The 23,752-nt window shown below is 37.6% G+C and overlaps 1 protein-coding gene across 3 annotated transcripts in view; it reads left to right on the plus strand.

Moving 5' to 3' along the window:
- The window catches only part of TTC28 (tetratricopeptide repeat domain 28), a 365,189-nt gene that overhangs the window by 171,425 nt on the left and 170,012 nt on the right, over window positions 1-23,752 (plus strand). For all 3 annotated transcript variants that reach the window (XM_072146640.1, XM_072146649.1, XM_072146660.1), the window contains one exon: window positions 132-262. In XM_072146640.1, coding sequence (XP_072002741.1) covers window positions 132-262 — 131 coding nt within the window. The remainder of the gene's footprint in view (window positions 1-131; window positions 263-23,752) is intronic.

Genomic DNA, 23,752 nt, shown 5'->3' on the forward strand with positions numbered 1-23,752 from the left:
TCTAGATTATTTTTTCCCTTGTAAGATCTACCCTGCATATTTATGTTAAGATACAAAGCTACATGCATCATGTAAGCTTCCATATGCCATGGATACAAGGTGAGTAACCTTATTGTATTTCTATAATGTAGGTGACCAGACAGGAGAATGCCGAGCCTATGGGAATCTGGGATCTGCATTCTTTTCCAAAGGAAACTTCCGGGAGGCACTTACTAACCACAGACATCAGCTAGTTCTTGCCATGAAACTGAAGGAGAGAGAGGTAAGAGACCGGTTTTACGGTGTGAATGCACTGGAAGATAAATCCGAGGAGTACTTTGATTTTTCTCTCTATATTTTACATCAGCACTTGTCACAGTTTGATTTGTTGCGCTCAGCCAGGCTTGTATATGTCATAGACCAGTGAGCAGCCTATTTCTTTGTGTTTCCACAGTAATACACATTTGAACTCTTGAAATGTTTGGCTTTTAGACACATAAGCATGTGAATCCTATTTTTTTGCATAAGGTGAAAGCTTAGTCTTTGGTATAAAATGTGAATTGGAGGATTAAAGGACGGTTGGAAGAATTACAGAGTTTTGAATGCTGTACTAGATGTTGCATATTTATTTAAAAGAAATTTGTCACCAGATAAAAGCTTTAAATAGGAATCCAACCATTTAAATAATAACAGTGCTGAACAGCTGATATGGCATCTTTCATTGAATATTAAGAAGTAATGTCTCTGTATTTATATAGATAATATAAAGTTGACTAAAAACTGTGTATACTGACCCAACATTCCCATGAAGTAGTTGAGTCCTTTACTTTTCCCTTCTGTTGAACTTTTCTGCTTCATATGACAACGACTTTATTAATTCAACAAAGTGTCTTCACTCATAAAACCCAAACATTAACTAAACCTTAAGCCTAGTGCAGAATCACTTCCCAGCTTTTCATGAACACAAGCATTTACGATACTTTGGTGTAATATGGTTACATTGCCGTACTATTATCAACTCCTTTATAATTAAGCTAAGTATAAAAGTGCAGTAACCGCGTGTATGGACCCGAAATAGATGTTTCTTTCCCAACCCCCCTATGCGTGCAATCATATACTTGTAGAGTATAGAGAGGAGTTCTGTTTTTGATAGTATTTAAAGGGACAATTATACATTACCTCACCTCTAACAGACCTCTCTATACCCAGAGAAGGTAAGATCTACCCTTATTGTATACTACTCTTGAATATGCAATTGATATTTTGGAGGACAATGGAGATGACTTGGTGCTGTGCATCTGAGTTTCTGTTGTTTGTACCATTTTGTACTTTTCTTATAGGTTTTCTCTAGTGGTATCATTTAATAGTTATATTTATTTGTTTTTACTCCAGTGTACTCATATCAAGCCCTGGCTGCAGTACTTCTGTATTGGACTGAAATGCAGACGGCTATCACACCAATCCAGTCCTAGCACTAACACAGATGCTGTAGCACCAAATGGAGGCCATTCTAGACTTTATCTAAACTAGCCTTACACAGTAGACATATGTTAGCCAACCTGGATTAATTATATGGTATGGGGCTAAGGAGGTTGGGCTAAGGATAGACAAATAGCATTTTTGGAACATTCCATCTAGTCATTTTTGGTAAATCCAACTAGGATGCTTTGGAAACATAAGGACAGTGATCTGTGACATAAACAGCTAACTTTAGCTGTAAATTTGCCACCAGGAGTTTAGGCATCTTATATCATAAACCAACCACAATCTCCATCTCCATGCATTAGTAAATAAAACAGAACAGCCACTAGGAAATGGAGCACTACATTGCTGAAAAGGGTCTGCCGTACAAATGGACTGTAGACCTAATTTGTTAATGTGTTTCCCTGTAAATTCATGTATCCTGGAACCTGGAACACAGAACTATCTGCAGATATTGTGTCACTTAAAGACTAACTCAATTATACTTTGGAAATAAATAAGCCTTTTCAACATGACTACATTGATATGTGATATACATAACGTCATCTTTTTTACTGCTTGATATATGCAACAAATCACTAGCAGTCGTGAAAGCCGGAGACATCTGCAGCAAAGCTGCCTTCTGTCATTCAAGGAGGCAATCTATCCTGGAGTATAAATATGCTTGCACAAATCTTTACATCACCATTTTCTTCATGGAGCATTGGGTAATCCTGCCCATCCCTCCTGATGGCTGTGGGAAACTAAAGGTTTCAATTACAAAACATGGGTTTTTCATAAACTATAGTAAGACTGTCAGTATACTTAGCATCCCTCCTTCATTTCCTAAACTGCAGTTGACCATGACGACATGTATTTATATCAGTTTCTTGTAGGAAATAGTTTCACTTTACATTAGAGGTTCAGAAATGTTACAATACTTTAATTTACTGTTTCATTCCTTATCTTGAGTTATTTAAGGTGATTTTACCAGCTTTGGGGGAAGGGGTACTACTGTTCATTGAAGCTGGTGTGTGAAGACACAATTTTAGGCAGTGCTTCATGAAAAAAGTATGAAAATTAACTTTATTCCAATAAAATAGACACTTTTTTTCACTTTAATTGTTTATATCTTTACCAGTCTAAACAGAATCTCCTCCATAATGGAGGACTGGGTGACTGAATTATAGGAGATAGCTTTCTTTCTTATGAAAGAGGGATAATTTGCATTTAAAATATCATTTCATCAATCTATTATAATATTAAATCACTAACTAAATTTGTTACTTCCTGTGCAGCATTCCTCCACCACCCTGTTAGTGACAATCCCAGTTTCCACACCAGTGCTCTTTTAGCGAGCACCCACGTTACCGATCAGTTAGTGATCATCCTTGTTCCCTCTTTAGCTCTTTGATAGAGACAGTCCTGGTTCCCCCTGCACTTGACTTCAAACACCACATGAAACCCAGGGCAATCGCAGGTTTCAGTGTTGATCTAGCTCAGGAAGTGACTGGCTGAGTGGCATCTTCTAGTTGTACTTGTGGTATCAGAGACTCCAAGAAGGTCAAGTGTAATGGGGAGCCCCTCTACATTTCCTTTGTTTATTAGAGAAAACCTATCCAAAACAGCTGCTTTCAGTGTGATTGGACTACAGTTTGATGTATGGCAGTAGATTGCCAGTGAAAACAGGAATTGGCAACTTAGTTTCTTTTTACCACTTGGCATTTAACTCTCTTCCCTATTAATTTAATAGGTATGAGCTTTACAGGTACTAATGCTGCAGCTACTTCTCTTACACCTCATTCACATGGCCGCAATGGGGGCTGTGATCTGGTCCCATGATTTGTCACCAAATCACAGCCCCCATAGATGGCTCCCGGTCATGGCGAGCACATGGAGTATCACCGCACCGTGAACGTGTCGGGCCACTCTTCTGATTATGGAGGGGGGAGGGGCGCCAGGAAAGCTCCCGGTGTATATGCTAGTATATGCGGAGCAAGGTGTCTCTTTTCAACCTCCTCTTACCTGCAGAAGGATGTATACGCTCAGCGGAGCCTAATGGGGATGGAAGCAAAGAATTAGAACCATCCCCAGCCTATGCTATGAATATGTTATGTAATTGTCTGTATAGGTAAGTTACATCACTGGGGAAAACCCTGAACATGGGTAGTAGCCAATCACTGGCTGCTACTGATTTTCACTCCTCCCACTTTCATGTTGATACAATGGAATACATCCTAGGCCTTTGTTATAAGAACATATCGGGATTCCGCCTAAAGTAACCTTATCATGGAAGGACAAAAACATGATATGAACATAGCCTAATAATGATTTTCACACATTTTCACACATTCAGAACACAATAGAGAATTTGCCTGTGAATTTCAGGACACACTTGTTGCTTTCACTTACAAAGATGGGTTCATTGACCTTTCTTAGATAGAAATCTACTCTTCATAATTAGGACAGGACTATGAATCCGCCTGATCTTTAATGGCTTCACTTTCAGTCATGCATCAATAGTGATAAAGCAGTAATGAGCTAAAATGCTTCATACAGATAAAACAACAAAGGAACTTATAACATGGAAAGTTGAGCAAGTTATAGAGCACCCACTCACATCTAAATGAATCCAATTAATTATACAGGGTCCTCAGTCACGTACATGGTAGAAGCCCTCAGTCTTACTTGTGACATGCTCGGAAGACGAATGTGCAAGTACAGATAGCATTTCTTATCACTATGGCAATTAAAACCTTATACACACTGCATCCTTGTTCACATAGCCCATTTTCCTGTGAATTCTTACTAAGCTATATGGGTATTGTAGAAGAAAGGTGTGCTTAAAGTATTTTCTGCCACATTAAACCTTCCCTTTGCCTCTACTTAAGAGACACTGCTGGATGCATAGGGCTGTATTACAGTCATGGACACGAGGCATGAATAGTCAGTGTACAGCTTGAATAAAATAAATGAAAAATACTGTTATTTGCTAACAATTGAATGTTGTTGACAATAGATATCCAGCTAACTTGAAAAGTGAAACCTTTGAATTTCCTTTTTGGAAATAAGCAAATTATTAGTTTGATTCTAGTGACATCATCTACACCTCAAGTCGTCAAAAGTATATCAAAATGTTGTCTTTGATATAGAACATTTTAATGTATTATTTAAAAAAAACTATACCAAAAATGAAAAGCATTAAGGTTGGATTCATTATCAGGCTTTATTCATTCCTTTGTGTGAAGAGCTCTCTCCGGTCACTTTCCTTTTTTTACATTTTTATCAATGGATGCAGTAAACATTGACACTCCGTTGACTTCAAAGTTAAAATGAAGGCAGTAGCAATATGTGTGACATTTCAGAAGGATCTGAGTTATATCAATATAATCACTTCAGAATTACTTTTATCCATATTTTCGGGTTTGAAAAGCAGCCAAAACATATGAGAGGAATGGAACTATGTGAACAATGCCTTAGGCAGAATTCACATCTGTATTAGAGAAATCTGTTTTTCACTTCTGTCACAGGAGCAGAAAAACGGAATTCAAGCTGTAATGGCTCCATGTGATGATGGACTCCAACCATGCCAGACCAATTTATGCTAGGCTATTTTGATGGAATTCTTTACATAATGTAGTCTGCAAACAAAGCCATACATATGTGAACATAGCCTAAGGCCAGTTTCACACAGCAGTGTTTTTGTCAGTATTTTGCATCAGAGTTTGTAAGTTAAATCCAAAATGCATCAAGAAAGCATAGATGATGTACACATCTTTCCAATATAGCTTTTCACTGTAGGATCCACTAAATTTAGCTTACAAATATTGATGCAAACAAAAACAAAATATTGTGAAACTGGTAAAAGACATTATTCAAACACTGTAGTTGTAGATATTGCTTGCTATTTTTAGTTTCACTGTAGATTCTGTCATTCAACTAGATCAACCATAGATACTTAAGAGTCGCTATCTATTGCAGCAGGGTGAGGAGTAGATAAAATAGGCAAGTACCGGTACATACATTTTTCTTAATGTGAAATTTGCTGCAAGTTCTTGCTACAATTTCTTTTCTTATTGGGTATAAATTAATAAACAGAGCATCTATTAATAATTTTTTCCCCATTATTGTCCACACCTTGCTTTCCATACACAAATCTGAATGTGGAAGCACTACCTTATAAATAATTATGATGCATTAAGTCAAGGCATATCAAGACCATCCTATGGCTCCTTGCACATAACTATTCCAGCCATAACACATGGCAGAGGGGAGAAGGGAGAATGAGCAATCCTCAGCCCTCTCCTGTCCATAGGTAGCCAAATCAGTCCAAAAATAGGACATGCTCCAACTTTTGTGGTGCGGTGGAGGACAAACCAAAGTGTATCAAAAAGTCTTAATTGTTTTGTTTTACTCATACATAAAATGGAAGTACCACATGTAAGTTTGACTTCCATGATTTTATGTATCAATTATAACCAACTTCAGATGAACATCAGATAACCAAACATGGCAATGCCTTGTCATTATTTGCTTAAACAAATAGTCCAAAATGTAGTAGCAGTGTACACACTTACTTCTTCCCTAGGAAGTAAGAGAGTAAGTAGCAACCAGGTTCTGCTAATCAAGTGTCCTTGCTTAATTGATGATCTACAGAAAGAAGTTCTGGCAGGTTTCTGGTTATACACTGCTCATACATTGCTGGTATCCGTGTCAGGTAAAGTGATAGAGGAATGATGATTTCATTTTTTTTCTGCCACAGAGCCTGATGGTGGTAGTGGGGGATGGGGGGGTCAGAGTTCAATCATTAAGACCTCTTGCACAGGTGTTGTGGGACCATAATTTCTGCTTATGCATCATAAGATATGTTATGCATCAAAATATTATGTTCATAGTGGGGGCCAGAAGCTGTGCCTATTCTCCATTCTCTCCATGCCTCTCTTTTTGGAAAAATGGAGAAACCTTTATTTGGAAAAATTGAGAAAAATAGACTGGTGGTTTCTAGATTTTTATTAACTGGAATAATAGCGTGTTTCAATGGCCAAGTCCCGATCCAGACACCCACCCAATTGCTGCACATAAGCCGGCACTGATATCTGAGTAGGCCGGTATTAGAATGATGAGAGACTCATTCAGTCATACAAAAAAACTATTACTTCAAGTTATTGCTGAAAACATTGCTTCTGCATGATATTGTTTTATGGGATTACTTTCACCCATGGCTTTTCCACATTGGCTAAAGTTGTGAGTGTGGTTTATCTGAGGTTATATTGACCTGATATTGAGACCTTCCAAGGAACATTTATTTTTTTTTATATGCCCTCCAACATAAAACCACAGAATTTAGAGGGTGTACCTTCTTTAAAATAAAAAATGTAATACAGAATGCTATGTTTTCTTGTTTGTATCTTTTTTCAGGAGCCTAGAAATGAACACTGCATATCTGTTGTTTTTTCTCCTGTCTTTTTTATCCATCTCCTTACCAAAACTTCAAAAAAACATTGGCCATTTGACTTATAAAATATGGGAATCTGCCGAGTATAATACTAAGAAAAGCTCTATTTCACAAAGTTTAAACAAGCAATCCTTTCACACACAAACACATGGATTTAATAGACTGGGCAAAATCTGTTGGTTGTTCTGTATTTTGAAAGAAGTCTGTCAGAAAATATGAAAAAATCCCCAGCAATACAATGAGACATAATGACTTTCACAGAATAATAGAAAAAAAGCCAATGGCGGATTCTATTTCATAAATCTTTGTTTCCCAGGGACTAAGCTACAAATACCTATTTGAGGCTTCACTGCATTATCGTCAGCACATCCAGGCTTAGTAGAAGAAAAGAAAAAATAATAGTGTAATATGTCAACACACTCAAAGATTCTGAATAATATTCTCATGATCTCCTGTCTCATTCCACATATTTTATTTGCTTATTTAAAGCTCACGAATCTCCAAATCATTGGCAGAAAGCTGTATGTTTAAGAATGGATGCATAGATCACTTACTGAAGATCGTCCACAGAAACTATTTGCCTCTTCTGTGTCAGCCATTTGCATAGTAATTAATGCAAGTCTTTCTGTTACATTTTCTCATTTTATACACTATAGTGTATAGTAAAATGCTCGATAAGAAGCCAGATTTGGTGTAGGAAACAGGAATCAATGGTAAACATACAAAAACAGTATTGTTTTTTGGATGAGATTAAGCACATATAGAAGTATTGCGTTGGCATAAATTTAATTATTAAGAAATCATTACCAAGTTCAACACTAATGAAAATTAATATGATAAAATATATCTTAAAAATATCCAGTTGTTAATAAATATACATGCTTACGTAAAACTGACCATACACATTGAATTAATGTTGTCAAAACCCTTATACTTACAGGATTGGCCATGTGCTCCATTACTCCAGGAGCACCATTCCCAAATGCCCCATCCACCCCATCTGTTTGCAGCACTGCCCCCATCCTGTATATAGATTGGAGGGGGAGTGGTGGAGAAGTAGAGTTCTTGGAGTAAAGGCAATGTTCAGGATACAAATGTCTCATTTACATAAACCTTGGAAGTAATTTTTATAAAGAATGGCACATCTTTTTCTGCCTATAGGGGTATATTAATATTTACTAGGGGGGGATTTATTATGCTTTCTCCGCAAGGTACAAAAACATCCCCATCGCCACCAGTTTTCAGCATTTGGAGAATATAGCAGCCTGATCAAACCTGGTTTTAGGTCCAATCTGGTGGAGATTGCGCCAACATCTACTTATACAACATGGGATTGAGCCAAACCAGTTCAATCTACAGAGAGATGCTGGTATAGACTTTTTGCTTCTCTACCATGCATTCCTAACTTTCTCTTCAAACATCCAAAATTGTTTGATCACCGCAAGATGTTGGAAATATGATAAACAGAATTTATCGGTTATCTATCTTTGTGCTGTTAATGAAGTCAACATAGCGTAAGGACATTGATTATACAGAACAATATATTTATATACAGTACATTCCCATGATATTATCAAAGATCTGATAGATGACAAGAGAACAGATATTAAGAACATACTGTTCACTGATGCTGAGGCGACATATGATACAAGGGAATTGTCTCTGCATGTAAACACTTGGTGGGTTTTAAAAGTAAAGGTAAAGAACCAAAACCAACATTCAGTGGGGAATGATATCTAGCCCCATGGGCCACAGGGACCACTATAAATGAGCCCAATAATTAAAACTTTCAAAACATTTGTCTGCCCTATACTCTTTGACCTATTGATGGCAATGGCCCCTCACCATCCAATGAAGCTTATCTGTCCCATTTTAAGATAATTAAGATGAGGAAATTTGGCCTGTTAACTAGGCCACAAAAGAGATGCTTTACAGGATTTCCTCAGTACCTAGCTACTAAAGGTATTTTATTCTACATTGATTACATAGATCCTCCAAATACTGTGCTATAACAAGTGTGAGTATGTACTAAGAATGGTACGGTATGAAATGTGAAGATCGCTTTATTTGTAAGGGGATTAGCTGGGATGTTGACAGCCGAGTTTTGGCTGCAGTGCTTTCTTGCTATACCCAGCACAACAATGTTCTTATACGTAAAGGTTATAGAATGCGCTGGAGCAGCTGTTACAAACCTCAAATATGAACATTTGGCACTGGACAAGTATAAATTCCCACTTTTTTCTAACATTCGCACAAAATGTCACAAATAAATAGTTGAGATGGAATTCATAGCATCACATCATAGAGGATAAGAATACCATATGGATTTAAAAATAGAAATACAAGTTAAGTGATTGAATATGTCTTTTTATATGTGCCCCTGGCGATTAAACACTAACTGACGTGGCATTTGAATTCTTGGCGTGGAGATACCATACAGAAATACTTTTCAGTCTCCTGGGTTGTCTCTCATATCCGAGGATGTACAAACAGCAAGAGGACTTATGGAAAAAAGAGAGGGAACAACAAGAAAATGAACGATTACCCCTCAGTGCTTCAGGAAACTCTTGCTCTACGGAATTTATTTGAAATTGATTTTGTAGTTTCACTTTTCAAGATAAAGAAGTTCATTAAAATATGTCTGAAAGCTGTGCAGGGTCTGAGTCTCCAAAAGACACAGAAATAGCATGCTTTTAATAACTCTCACTGTGGTGATAAATCAAATGCCATTGCCTGCTCAGATCAATGAAAGCTGTTTTCCGAACATCTGAGAAATCACATAACCAGGTCTTGCTCTTATATTTTCAATGCATAAACCACATCTGGTAAAGCATTGCTTACATATATATATATAGTTCCTATGTAATGTGTTTGCATATTGGAATACCATCTACACAGTTTGTATATGGTTGATCTTTTATTATTTGACCATAGCAAGTATTTATTCCTGTTGTATGAATGGGTTGTTGATCCTGCTACAAACATATTGGGGCACATTTACTTACCCGGCCGACGGAGCTCACCCGAAGTGCATTGTCCGACATCAATGCACTGTGCTGAAATTCACAAAGATTGTGCGCCCTATTTCCCGCTGCCGGAGTTCACCATCTTCTTCTCGGTGTATGTAAGTGCATTGGTTGCGACACAATTTGAATATTAAATCCCCCAGTCGGATGGCCCAACTGCCTGATTTCTGTCGCATGAAAGCCGGGGCCGATGCGTGAAATCCGATTGCATGCGACACAATCCCCTTCTAAATAGCTGTCACAGCAGTGCAAATTCTGAAAATTTCCAAAATCCGACAAAAGTGTTTTCCGTGGACCCTTAGAAAATAAGCCCCATTGATGGTGATAGCTGCAGTTTTTTTAGGGCTGTGTGTTTATCTGCATTTGAATAAATCTAACATAGATCAAACATTAAATAGAAAATTAAATAGAATCCCTTGGCAGTTTTGACCATTTATAGCTGCAAACAGTGTTAGGTACATGCCCTAGAGCGTTATATTATTATACCTGTGTGTTTTAGTAGCCCCAGGACTGTGCAAAATCAAAGACTGCATCCTTTACAAGGGCCGATAGGGGTCTACATACTGTTGTGCTGTTTGATTCAATTTGTATTGAACTGCACCATAGCCACTGCATATGCTCCATGTGTACTACTGCTATAGTATTTAGCCAGAAGCCTGATACAACTTTACACATAGGAAAGGGCTATGGAGGAACTAAATGCATTAATCTAATAGCAAAGCCACATAACAAAACAACAGAACACAAATCAAATACATACCCATACCCCAAATAAACAGTAGTGTCCATTCCTTTATATAACCCCCTCACGTGGCTTGTGACCATGTGGATTTGAGACATTTGCAACAAAAGTCTCAAAAAGAAGCCAAAATTTGCGAGGATAGGAAAAACTGACCATGTATCACAAGTAAAAAGACTTGATCATACATAAGGTGCAAAAACTAGCCGCCAAAAGTCTCTAAAATTCACCTCAGACACACAAAACTATGATACATGTGGCCCAATGAGTAATCTCCAGCCACAACTTCCTGTAGTTTATGTGACTGGTGTATATATATGTTACGTTGCCATTAAAGGGGTATTACAACAAAGACAAGATTCTTAAATAAACTCAGGATAACAAAATGTCACATTCTCTAATTCAATATCAATAACAAAAATCCAGCATTTAACAGATATAATTCTAACCTGTCTCTATCAGTCCTGGTGTATACAATTTCGGTTGCCCCAGGATCCGTCAGTAGATCTTCTGACTATGGTTGGACATGGCAGATTCTTCTCATGTGCTGTCTGCACACTGAAGTGCTCTCTGCCTCCTGCCCCTCCCCCCTCCATTACAAGACAAACTCATACACAGACACTTCCTGCCTGCAAGCAGCAGTGTGCAGAGCCTTACTCTGTAAGCACACAGCATCTCACAGCACTAGAGGGATCATGAAGTTTCTGCTTAGAGAAATTTAATTTGACCATCACTTTATGACCATAACATTTTTCATTGTTTTAACCACTGCACAGCCATTGTTTTATGCACTGCACAGCCATATTCAGGCAAATACTTGAATAGTAAACATTGGATAAAGCACATTTTTTAATACAGTATTCTTTTAATGTGTGCATGGTTAGTTTTAACCAATAAATGATAAGTAGTCAGTCTTATGGGTATGTATTTTAAGTATAATTGATATATGTAATCAACCCTATACTGATGAGCCCAAGAGAAGACACAAGCTGTGGTGGAAGGATGGATAAATAGATAGATTTACATAGGAATACGTCTTAAAATACAAACAGTAATCCTACTATTCAATAAAGTGGAGATGCCAGACGTCATTATGATTTGTCTTGGAAAATAGATGAAAATATATTTTTTATTTGCAGCCAGCAAAAGAAATGAAAGTAGTAAATGATTATAATATGCTGATAAACTGCTCTTTTCCTTTGGATGTAAATAATGTTTGATGTTCTTTCATCTCTGGCAGCTTCCCCTCTACATGGGTCCAATGTGTGTAAATAGAAATGGGCATTTTACAATCTTGAATATCCCCAGAGGAAAACCACAAATTAAAAATGAAACAAGGAATTACCCATATGAATAATATCATGATCACCCAGTTTCTCTAATGTGGTCACATACTACAAGATCTGTTCTCCAGAATTTACTCATGAACCTATGTCTGCAAGCCTAATTAGAATTTTGTTTTATCTGATGTGTCAGGAAAATAATCTGTGTATGAAGAGAAAGCGATGCCATAGTGATTGTTCTAATCAAATCATATGATGTCTTGACTCTCCTGCAGCATATTAGATAATGTAATGTAATGTGCTCATAAAAGAATTGGAGAATTCCGCTATGATTTATAGTTTAATCATGGCATCACCAGCATGGATTTTGTGAGAACCCCCTGGGCCGGCACCTTCCTTTCTTTGTTTTCCTAGGTCTAACATTATTACTCCAAAATATCCCTTGCTACATAATTGGTGTACAAGAAAATGATTTTTTTATTTAAGAAATTTTACTTATAATTCTTCCCCCTGCAACTGTGATAAACACTGAGGTGGACTACGTCAATTATTTATGAATTGTATGGATGATATCATAGTGTTCTAAGATACATTAAGCTATCAAAGGCTGACCATTTGCACCTTTTTATAACATGATAGAGTGAGATGGTATTCACTATGTACACATATTAAAATCATCAGACATTTGCAGTCTGTTATGTGGGCAGTGTAATATAGTAGACAATCTGCTTTTCTAGCCCCAACACCAAATATGTTTTTCTGTTTGTCTATGAGTCTGATAAACTCATGAGCAGAGCACTCCCCATTCCTTTTTCCTTTTTCCCATTACTATGTTTAATATAATTGGCTGCTCCATACTGTGTTTAATATATTCTTTGACTTCAGTCCTATTTGCCTGATGTCTCAATATTTTTCTGCTATTTTGGCTATACAAGAGTGGCTAATTTGTTCTGACTAGACATGCTTTTACATCGGGAGTGATTTGTTAGGGAGCAGAGAATTGTAAAAAGTTTAAAAACAGAAAAATTTGGTCAGCTCACCAAAAATATGCAGAGGTGATGAATAATCCAGATATATTAGATCCAACTGCATGGAGATGGTGGTCCGGCTGCTCCAATACCATAGGAAACACAGAAAAAAATGTTAATAATCCTTACTTTTGCTGACTATATAGTCGTCCCTGTGCACACAGTTTTTAACTAGCAGAAAAGAAGAAAACCGCAGCACAACACAGAGATGATTGAACTCAAAAACAGTGCTTTAATCCAACCAAATGCTTAAAAAGATCGCATAGTGGGCAATACTTGATGGTATGATTGGATTAAAGCACTCCTTTTGAGTTCAATCATCTCTGTGTAGTGCTGCGGTTTTCTACTTTTCTGATGGATATCTATTTGCCCCCGGGACCAGGGTGGAAGAACTGAGGGAACCCTCCAAGATTAATTCAACATACGGTGATTCTTAATGAGCCCATACCTGGTTTCCGAATAATAAAAAGTTGCTAAGTTGCTATGTGTATTTACTGTTGTATGTGCATCTGACGAAAGGAATCTCCTCAGCATTTAGCACACTGAAAACTAACTGACCGTCCTAAGTTACAAGAATTCCTAGTGGTAGCTTAAAGCTGTCCAAGGGTGGTTTTTGTCTGTGAAACATGCACTAATTATGTTTGTTTACTAGGAAAACTCCTAATCACAAAATATTGCAGAATACCACAAACTGACCCAGTATTCTATTAATATCTATTTTGGTGGCTAGTTCTTTATACAGGTCTCATTTCAGCAGTTTTTATTATAAACCTGTTTATTAATCTTTACCCTGGAGTTCTGATGCACAGTCTTCCGTCATGTGGCTTATGAGATTATTTAATTACTGTATGGGCATAAAACTGTTATGGTGGGTGGCACGTTGGCATTCTAGCATATTATAATCTACTTAAATCTTGCAAGCTTTCTTTTTCCTCTTTGGACAAGATGTTTTATGGTTGAGAACACGGTGTTCATTATATATTTATAGATGTACATCATATCACTTTATTTAGCCTATGATCAGGCCAAGTAGTTAATGTTGAGGGATAGCCCTGCCAAATATGTGACTTCACAATTTCCTGAAAATAAAGATTTTGATATATTTAACAGAACAGGAATTGGACATTCAGATTTATCCACCTTTTATATCAAAATGTGACATGTTTGATTTCAGTGAATAAATTTCATCTAGTCCTATACTACTTTTGTAGTAAGTCCTCTGGAACTGACATGTCCTAGCGAGGCATTTCTCTGCAGTAAATTATCACTCACATTTATAAAATAATTACCAATATTTTCTCTACCATGTTTGAATATGCCAAGATTAAAGGTAGCCATGTGCCATAGCCTACCTGCACACAGTGGACCTCATTCATCTAAACTGTGTGACAACAAAACTGTCAGAGCTCAGCTTTGACTTCATAAACTGCTGTAGGAAAATGACAACTGAGTTCTGATTGGTGACCAAGTAAAACAGTTTTGCCATCAAACACTTTTGATAAATATCTCCCATTGTGTATAGTTCTTTGGCTGCAAACAACTGTCCCATGGATTGCTGTTTGTGGCTCGACTGTCATCGTAGTATGAGCAATGACTGTAGAAAAAGACTGCCCAAGTTGCAAACTTGGGCAGGAATAGGACCTGTTGTATCTTTTGAGGCTTGGACATTTGGTTCATGCATGGGTCTTTGGAATCCATGGATGATCCGTAAGCATGAGCCCATAGAAGTAAATGGCTTGATAACATCTCCATTCACATTCATGAATGAACCCTTAGATGTTGTTACTTGTTGGCCAAATGATTGTGAGTCATATTGCTATTCTGCCTGACAAAATGCACATGTAACCGAACAAAGCCATTTCCAGTTTTATTTTTAGAACATAGGTTAAAGAAATTTGAAAAACCAAATTCCTTACTACTGCTTTAAAAAGGCCTTTACCCCTTACTCCATCTGCCATTGTGAAAAAGATGGTAAAAACATAAAATGGTCTGCCAGTCCCACCAAAATTGGTGGTTTTGATTATTGTTCATTTAAAGTATATATTCAGTTTAATGTTGTCTACATGGTAGACAGTGCTCTCTGATGACCACACCTATTTCCCTTCACAAATAATATATGAATTTGATTAAGACATTTTGGGGATTCCATATTAGTCACATTCTGATTTAGTGACATGACTTTACTTATGTTACTTATTTTAGGGACATTTGAGGGATATTTTGGAAAGCTTTGTTGGATAAAGGTCATCTGTGGTTAAACTAGAATGTTTCTAGTGCTCTAAGCAGTCTTATCTTTCATAGTAGATACAACAGGCTACTCTGCCAAGCTGTGCTGTATGGTATAGTGCCTGGCTCACTAGACCTCCTACTGTCTTGAGTGTGAGGTTCTCAGCTGGTACTTAAGAGGGTGCTTGATTCAACAGACACTCTAAATGCTGCGCTCACAAGTCTTTAGTTCATGCCGTCTAAATGAGTTATCTCTCCATCGCTTCAACCCATAATAAGTGGCAGTAGCTTTTGCTGTAGAAAGCATCTCTGTTACCCTAATAGGCAGGAGCAAAGCATTAAACATGAGGAATAGCCAGATCTGTGAAGCAAAGCACAGCATGATACTGTGACAGATGCCAAAGGAGGAGGGGAATGTCAGCTGTGAGCGAGAGATAAAGTGCTGGTAGAAAGGTGATGTAAAACGTGTTCATTGGTGCTTTCAATCATTACATTTACAGTGGAAGCGCTTGGCTTACAATTGAGGGAAGCGCTCCAATATAGCCCATCTGTTTTGCATATATTATGTTAAAACCAAATAGGAAAATTGTGCAATGTTAAATGAGTAATAAATGCATTACACATCAGGATGAGGAGGCTAATACATCTTGTCTCAGTTAAATTTTTTTTTTTTTTTTTGGATTATATGGCACGTTTTAAATGGTGGGTGCTGCCTATCTTTCTATATAGCATGCCAAATTATTATGAAAGGTGTCAAAATAAAAACAGTGTGTATAATGCAGAATGTGTTGTGCATAAAGGAGAAGAGAATGCTAATCTTGTGTAGTATCAAATAATAGATTTTACCAAGGAATGGGGAACATGTATCTTAAAGCTTCTGTAAACATCAGTGCACATGGGATCCTTGGATAATGTATGATGGATTGTGAACACAGTGTGTACCAATTTTCCAAACAGAAAACCCATCATATTTTTATACAATCAAGCTCAGCATAGCACAGAGATCAGTGATCCCTACCCTAAATCCCATTAACACTAGATTTAATGCTGATAAGGGAAGCAGGGCCTCCTTGAGGAAATACTGATACAATCACACAAATTTGTCTTTGGGTTGTCCCTAGATTAGTCAGTATAGTAGTGCCAGATACAGCATAGGGACGAACATGAAGCAGTTCAAAATAATAAACCTTTTTCCAAATGTATACAATGTTTTGTGACAATTACTGTATCTGTGTTGTTATGAATGCTATGAATGCTAGACTGTCAGCGTTGTAAGCAGTGTAATGTGTTGTGGGCTAGTGTAACCTGTATGAACAAGCAATTCAGACACCTAAAACTTACCCATGTTAAACTGCAGCATTTAAAAACAGCAACATTGGGCAATAACTGGGTTTGTACACTCCCAATCCTTACCTTCTGAATCTCCAATCATATCTCATACTCACATGCAAGGACTATACCATGAACTACACTTCCAGTTCTCTGCCCACCACTGAAGGAGGACTTCTGGTCAGTGGTCACCTGGTGGGTCAGACCTCCACCAGTCACACATTAAGTATAAGGTTTGTTTCACATGAAAATGGAGCATATTGTACACATAAAATGGTCAGAGAGTGGACCTAGCAAAGTCAAAATGTCAAAACTGTTGACAAAAAAGATAAAAATAAAGGAAATACAATAAAAAGTGCAGCAACTCAAATTCTGCTACAGATCAATATAAGTTACTCATAAACCAATGTTTGTATGTACACTGTTGTATGTCCAGCAGATAAATATATCTCACTGCAGAAGATATGAACCATAAAATATCTATCTGGTAGAAATGTCAAAATTACAAAATGATCTGCTTTGTATCTGTACACAAGTGTCACATTGTATTGACATATGAGATATGATGCACATTGTAAACAGCTGCAGTAATCTGATCAATAAATAGTTGTTTTGTCCCTGGAATATTAGATTTGCCTAGTCTCTATATGTCCATATGTCTCCATGTATCAGGGGAATTGAGAATACAGTCATTTTGGCCTTCAGAAGAGTAATGTTCTCTGATAGCAATTAAGAGAGTCAGGTACCATATCGTAACTTGAAATGACAACGGTCTTTTCCCTTGTATATGCAAAGGTCTCTTCTAGGAGACACTTTGACTTAAAAAGCGTTCTATCGCATCTGACATGTAGACACTTAATGGATGTTAAGGTACATGACAGCTGTCTGAAATCACTTTGGGTTATCTCTTTGACCACCACTAAGGTCCTCAGATAGAACCTGCTGTGAAAAATAATTGCCTGTTTCTCTGTGTCTCCACATTAACTCCACAGACAATAGACCTTCTTCCATCTCAGTGACGGGACTGGTAAATTTCCTTTTAATTGGGCAAATATGAGGATCAATATCATATATTATTTACACAGCAGTGCCCAGTCATGGGTGGCAATAGTCCATTCTGACTTAATAGGATATTGTCAATGAAATAAAATGTATACATCACAGATATCTATTTTCATTTGACTGTCACATCAGCAAGCAGCTCAGTTATGAGTAGATACATTCTGGCTCTGCTTTCCTCTCCATGCATTTTGTATAAAAATAATTTTTGGTCTGAGGGATTTACTATTAAATTATACACTTATGTGCTGATTCATTAGGACCAAAAAGAAAGGCATAATGTATCGCTCCAATGACATTTCGCATTTATTCCATCAAAGCTTTATAGAAAAGTGCAACTTTTCACACTTTCTATAAGGGCATTACACCTTAGGACCACTTCATATTTTAGTTATTGCCTCTGTGTTTTTGTATTGGTCTTTGAGAGCCAAAAAAAGGTGTGGAGACACCACAGAGATAAAGCATTAAGGAAAGATAAGCACTTATCTTATTAATATTGTACATTAAAGGAAATACACCACCAGGATCAAGAATTGCAAACCAAACACACTTACATACATGCCTTGTGTGCCCCCATTGGCATCACCTGCTCTTCGTTTAACTTCTTATGCCCATGTCTTTATGAAAAAAAAAAGATAATGCTAATGAGCTGGAAGGGCACCTGGCTCTATTAACAGTAATGGAGCCCATAGCCCCTCAGGCTAATTTGTATAATTTTGAAAGCCTTTTTTTGGCAAAATATTGGCATAAGAAACTAAAAGAAGAGTGGATCATACCGGAAGGGGTTTACCGGCATGTAAGTGTGCCTGGTTTACAATTCTTGCTCTTTGTGGTAGATTTCCTTTAAGGGGTCCAGCTAATCTGGAGAAATCATGGGTGTTGAGGCAGGATAAACAGAAAAAAAATAAAAGTTACTTTCATTACATCTACTTCCTTCTCCCATGATGCTGTGTCTGGTTCATTTGTTGCTACTACCGGGTTTGGTAGGAGACATCAGTGGTTGCATGACCATAATTGAAGAGTGAAAGCAGTTAAAGTTGTTGCTGTTGTAACTGCTGTTTGTCCACCGAGGTCACGTGTCTTCCACCACACCTCAGGCCCAGATAGAACTCTCAACAGATGAACCTGTTTGTTGGAGCTGGAAAACGGAGGAGGGTAAGGCTGCGTTAACAGTGCATTTTAATTGTGTTTTGAGATGCAATCCAAAGGCTCCAACTGTAATCACTTTGATGCTGAGGTAACATGGCATTTCAAACACATGTGTTAAATACTATGGAAACACAAAGTTACCTCAACTTGTGATCTCGGGGGAAGTCTTTGGATTGCGTCTCAAAATGCAATCAAAACCCACCATGTGAATGCAGGCTCAGTAATGTTCATTTTTAACTCTAGCTGAGGAAACAGGGCATCGAGGAAAGTAAACCTATTGTAAGAATACTGGTCTGTGCTGAATTCAAGCTCTAGCATATTTCTCTGTCAAACAGTTTTCTCTGTATTTTGCATATGGCTCATCTAACATAGGCTGGAAATTGGAATTCTTTAGTTATTAAGGAGGCAAAACCTCTACAGAATAGGAATGCTTAGGCCAGTCAAGGTATTGTATCCAAAGAACATGTTAATAAGACCTTACAGGGTACCCTTCTTTGTACACATAAGTCCTTAAGATATATATAAGATAGATAGACAGACACGGGTTTGACTTAGTATAGGGCAGATGAGTCTTGCAAAGTACGATAATGAGTATTTTTTTTCTGATCGGTATGTGGAAAATGTTGTAAACTGCACATCAACAAGTTGCGGAGCATTAACAGTCATATTCACATGGTTATGGCTTGACAGCTGCTGTTTCTATGAGGTTCCTTAATGTGTTATCACTTTCTAAAGAGACCTTATGCTTCAGCAGAACCCAGACAGACGAGCATTCTTTCTTCTCGTATTTTGTTTGCATCCCTTTTCTTTCCCAAAAATTAACCCAGTTCACAATTAATCATCTCTGTGCAGCACCCACATACATTCTTGTAAAAAAATGATTTATTAGTGTATTTAGTTTTTACTTGTAATTACATTTTCGACAAATATACTGAGTTCCTAGAAAGTTTTCTTATTTGCATTTCTATCATGATCACCTATGGGACACACTGTAGCATAAATACCTTTCAGTTTAACCAAGGTGTTTGTACTTGTAATTGACTTTCCCCTGACACGCCTGTAAAAAGCCTAGCAAAGTACTTGGGTTTCTGCGGAGGGCCTGAAGGGAGCCTCCAAGAGCCATTTACATGAATAACACGCACTGCACTGCCGACTATTCAGATTATTGACAAGTCCCATTTAGGGATACAGGGCAGGTGGAGGTTAAGTAGACTCTTTCTCTGTGATACAATCGTGTCATGCTTGCTTCAGATCTCCTATTTTGAATGATGTCCGCTTATGACTACAGCATAGGAGCTCAGTACTGTCAGCACCGAGCGAAGCGAAGTGAGCGGAGCTGGGTCTTCTCCCGCTGGCCTCTCTTTTAATTAATTTATCCACTCTGCAGGTTACAGCCAAGAGGGAAAATTAATGACTTAAAGATATGCAGACAGGAGAATTTTATACCACATAGCATCAGCTATCTTACCAGAGGACTTACAATTATTTCTGGAAACTATTAGATCCCATTAGTCTCCAGTGTGTTCTGGGAGACCAGCCCAGATTATGCTTGTAGAAGAGAATTATTTTCTTCTATGTGAGAGCAAAATGCATCCATTTACGTAACACATGGAAATTTTATAAATGCATACCGCAGGTTCAGCATCATTGTTCAAAGGTCATTTATTGAGGAACAATATGGTGAGTTGCTGACTTCTAGTCAGATAATGATCATGCATTTGCTTCCTCAACACTCACGGGGTACAGACTCCCACATGTCCAATCCCTTCTCTTTTACCCTTAAACATAAATCCCAGTGCATGGTTAGCAGATGTGTAGTGTTTGATTTGTCCTTTTTGCCTAGCTTTGTAAAAGGTTATCGTCATGGGCATGCCATGCAGAGAGAATTAATATTCAAGGGCTTTTCCAGCTTGGACCCTCATCTCTTGACCATAGCAGAATGTGGTTTCAAAATGCTTCCATAGATAGGTTCTCTCTGGAGGAGCTTTCTTGGCCTACATTACTCAGAAAACCCATTTATTAGAAAGGGCTCTGTGTAATACATAATTATCACTGTAGAGAAGCTAAGCCCCTACTACAAGCTTTCCCCATAGATCAAATGGAAGAAATTTAGTTATTTCATGGATATTAGTTGTTTTTCAGCTGGGACTTTACTGCCTGTCAAATAAATTTCAGAAATTTCTAATATACCTAGATTACTAATATTAAGATGCAATGTACTGTAATTATTCACAGAGATGAGTGAACCAGTCTTCTTCTCCACGGGTACTGGTGAAATACTTTACAAACATGACTCCTATGTAACAAATAAATGCATAGTGTTTATATTCTTTGCAATTTCTCTAGTATTATAGCTTTTATTTATAATGGAGATCAAAGTCCCAGTATGTTTGGGAGTAGAACTGCAGGTATAATAATCTTTACTCTAGCATCTGCAGTCATGGCAGAGAGAAAAACAGACATTGAGCGGGGATTTTCCAAACGGCTAAACAATGTGTGATACAATAAAAGTTTAATACTTTCAGATGGTCTGATACAATAGACTGTAACATCCTATCCAGACATGATAGCGTAATTGATCCATAACAAATGTTAATCCTAATTTAGGAAGACAGTAAGTGATTTGACGAACAAGACAATCTTTTAAACACAGACAGTTTTCGAGTTTGTGGCAAATTGTCAGCTTGATAAATGGAAAGTTGGGGTAAGCTGCCAATTTCATTTATATACAGGAATTACAAGTGATAATTCACTGAGGGAAACATGCCCTTAAAATATCTCTGTGGTTTTCCTACATACAGCAGATCTGGAACCACTTGTTCATCCAAGTGTCTAATCATACTGTATGAACTTATATCAATTTCATCTTACTGGCTAATCCTTTACCTGACAGTGCATGATGTATATTGTGTCCTAAGTATAGTATTAGACTAAAGCGTCATAATCGTTGTGGCATAAGGAAAAGAAGTGCCTAAGGGCAGATGCACACGACAGTGATAATTGCCAGTGCCATGTGCCTTCTGTTTCTTCTGACAGCCCATGGCTGCACTAAATGCAGTACTTTTTAATGCATCAGTGCCCACTGCTGCTATTTCAGTAGGCAGTGCGAGTGATCCATTAAAAAGAAGAGAATGTCCTAGTAAGAACCGCTTTTCATAGACTTTAGTTTATGAGGGTCTAATGAAAAAGGATACCAAACTGATATAGAATGCCCATGAAATAAGGAAGAAAATGTCAGTTTTTTAATGGACAGTATTTGGCATTCCATCAGTAGGCTGTCTAAGGTTGCATTCAGATGGCTGGTGTGGGGATGTATATCTTGCATCGGTATGGTGCCTGGTGAATTTGGCATCTTCTGCCTGCTACTTATACTTTTAACCTGTCTATGCATTAATATCCCTTAGAAAACATTCTTTGTTGTGCGATGAGGAATATGTTGGCACCATAGTTGGAATAAATAAAGATGTTGCAGCCACATCCCTCTGTAGAGACCGATGCCTTTTAAATAGCAGCTGAAGGAAAAACGACTAATATTTTTTACATAAAGCGTAATCTTTTACTCGCAGACTAGCAGACACACAAGAGGCTCATTTTGATGTATTTTTTTCATTAACTTGCGTGTACAAAGGTAAATTTGTCAGGATCACAAAGGTCCCTGGTGTTGACAATGGCACGATTCAGTCCCTGAAGTGGTTTCTTTGAGATAATGACAAAACAAGAAGAAAATGAGGTATTGTAAAATTAATTGCTCCAGAAATCACTTGGAAGCAGTAAAATGTCACCAAGTGCTCTATGCAATTCTCTGTCTAACATGACTATTCCAAGCCTTAGCCAATGCTTGGTCATTTAGGATCATTAAAACGATAGCACAATTTACTTTTGAATAGATTTAATAATATTCAGAAATGAGTAAAAGAAAATTTTAAGAAAGTTTGGAAACTAAAGATGGTTAAGATAAAGTCATCAAGTGGGAGACACTTTGTTCTTTGCGCTCTAGATTTTCTGATAATAAGACCTTTAAATGAAATTGCAGTTAGACTGCCTGAGCCTAAATGACTGATGTAATAGAAAATTATAGCTTACAGAGAGGTACATAACAAGGTTACATGCAATGTCAAATATCCTAGCTGTCTGAGTTCCTGGCAGGACATTTCTCTCTGGCTAAGTAATGTAACAAAAATCTGCTATTGTCGAACAGGAAGAAACCACAACAGCTTTGGAGATAAATGACCATCCACGTAACATTAACTTGACTCTAGTCCACCATAGCAGGATTAGTTTGTGAAGTGCTAAGGTATATGGAGAGACAGGCTTGGACTGGCCCATAGGCCAACAGGTGGGAACAGCATGGATTGTCCAGAATCCTCACAGTACATCAGAACACAGCTTTTCAACCACCCTATATACAATATACAGTACAATATATAAGTAGCTGCTTAATGCTAGGGACGAGGGGGACCACCAAATAGGACCCATCGGCCATAAATCCAAAAAAGATACCTATGCGTTTTAAGTAGATGATAAAACTTTTAGGACTCATTTGAAGTTTAAGAGTGCTCTTGCATACAGTGGATAAAATCAGAGACAGTGCTGCTATTGGGTTCTCTCTGTCATGATAAGGGGCAGTTTGCACTGGATTCTTAAAGGGTTGTCTACTTTCAGCAAATAATTGGTATTGTTTGTGTAATTCCAATATACTTTCTGCATCAATTCCTCACAGTTTTCTAGATCTTTGCTTGCAGCCTACTAAAGAAAGCTTCTATCCTTACTGCTAGTGGATAGAAATCAGGTGCACAAGCCATAATTATCACATAGAATAATCAAAGCGGTGTAGTAATAATAATAATAATCATTTTTTATATTGGGCACACAGATTAGGCAGCGATACACAGAGTTTGCCAAACCTGTCCCTGTCCCCAATGGGGCTCACAATTTAATTAAGCTATAAGTATGTTTTGGAGTGTGGGAGGAAACCGGAGGACCCAGAGGAAATCCACGCAAACACGAAGAGAAATTAC

The sequence above is a fragment of the Engystomops pustulosus genome, chromosome 1, assembly GCF_040894005.1.
Source record: "Engystomops pustulosus chromosome 1, aEngPut4.maternal, whole genome shotgun sequence".
Taxonomy (NCBI): Eukaryota; Metazoa; Chordata; class Amphibia; order Anura; family Leptodactylidae; genus Engystomops; species Engystomops pustulosus.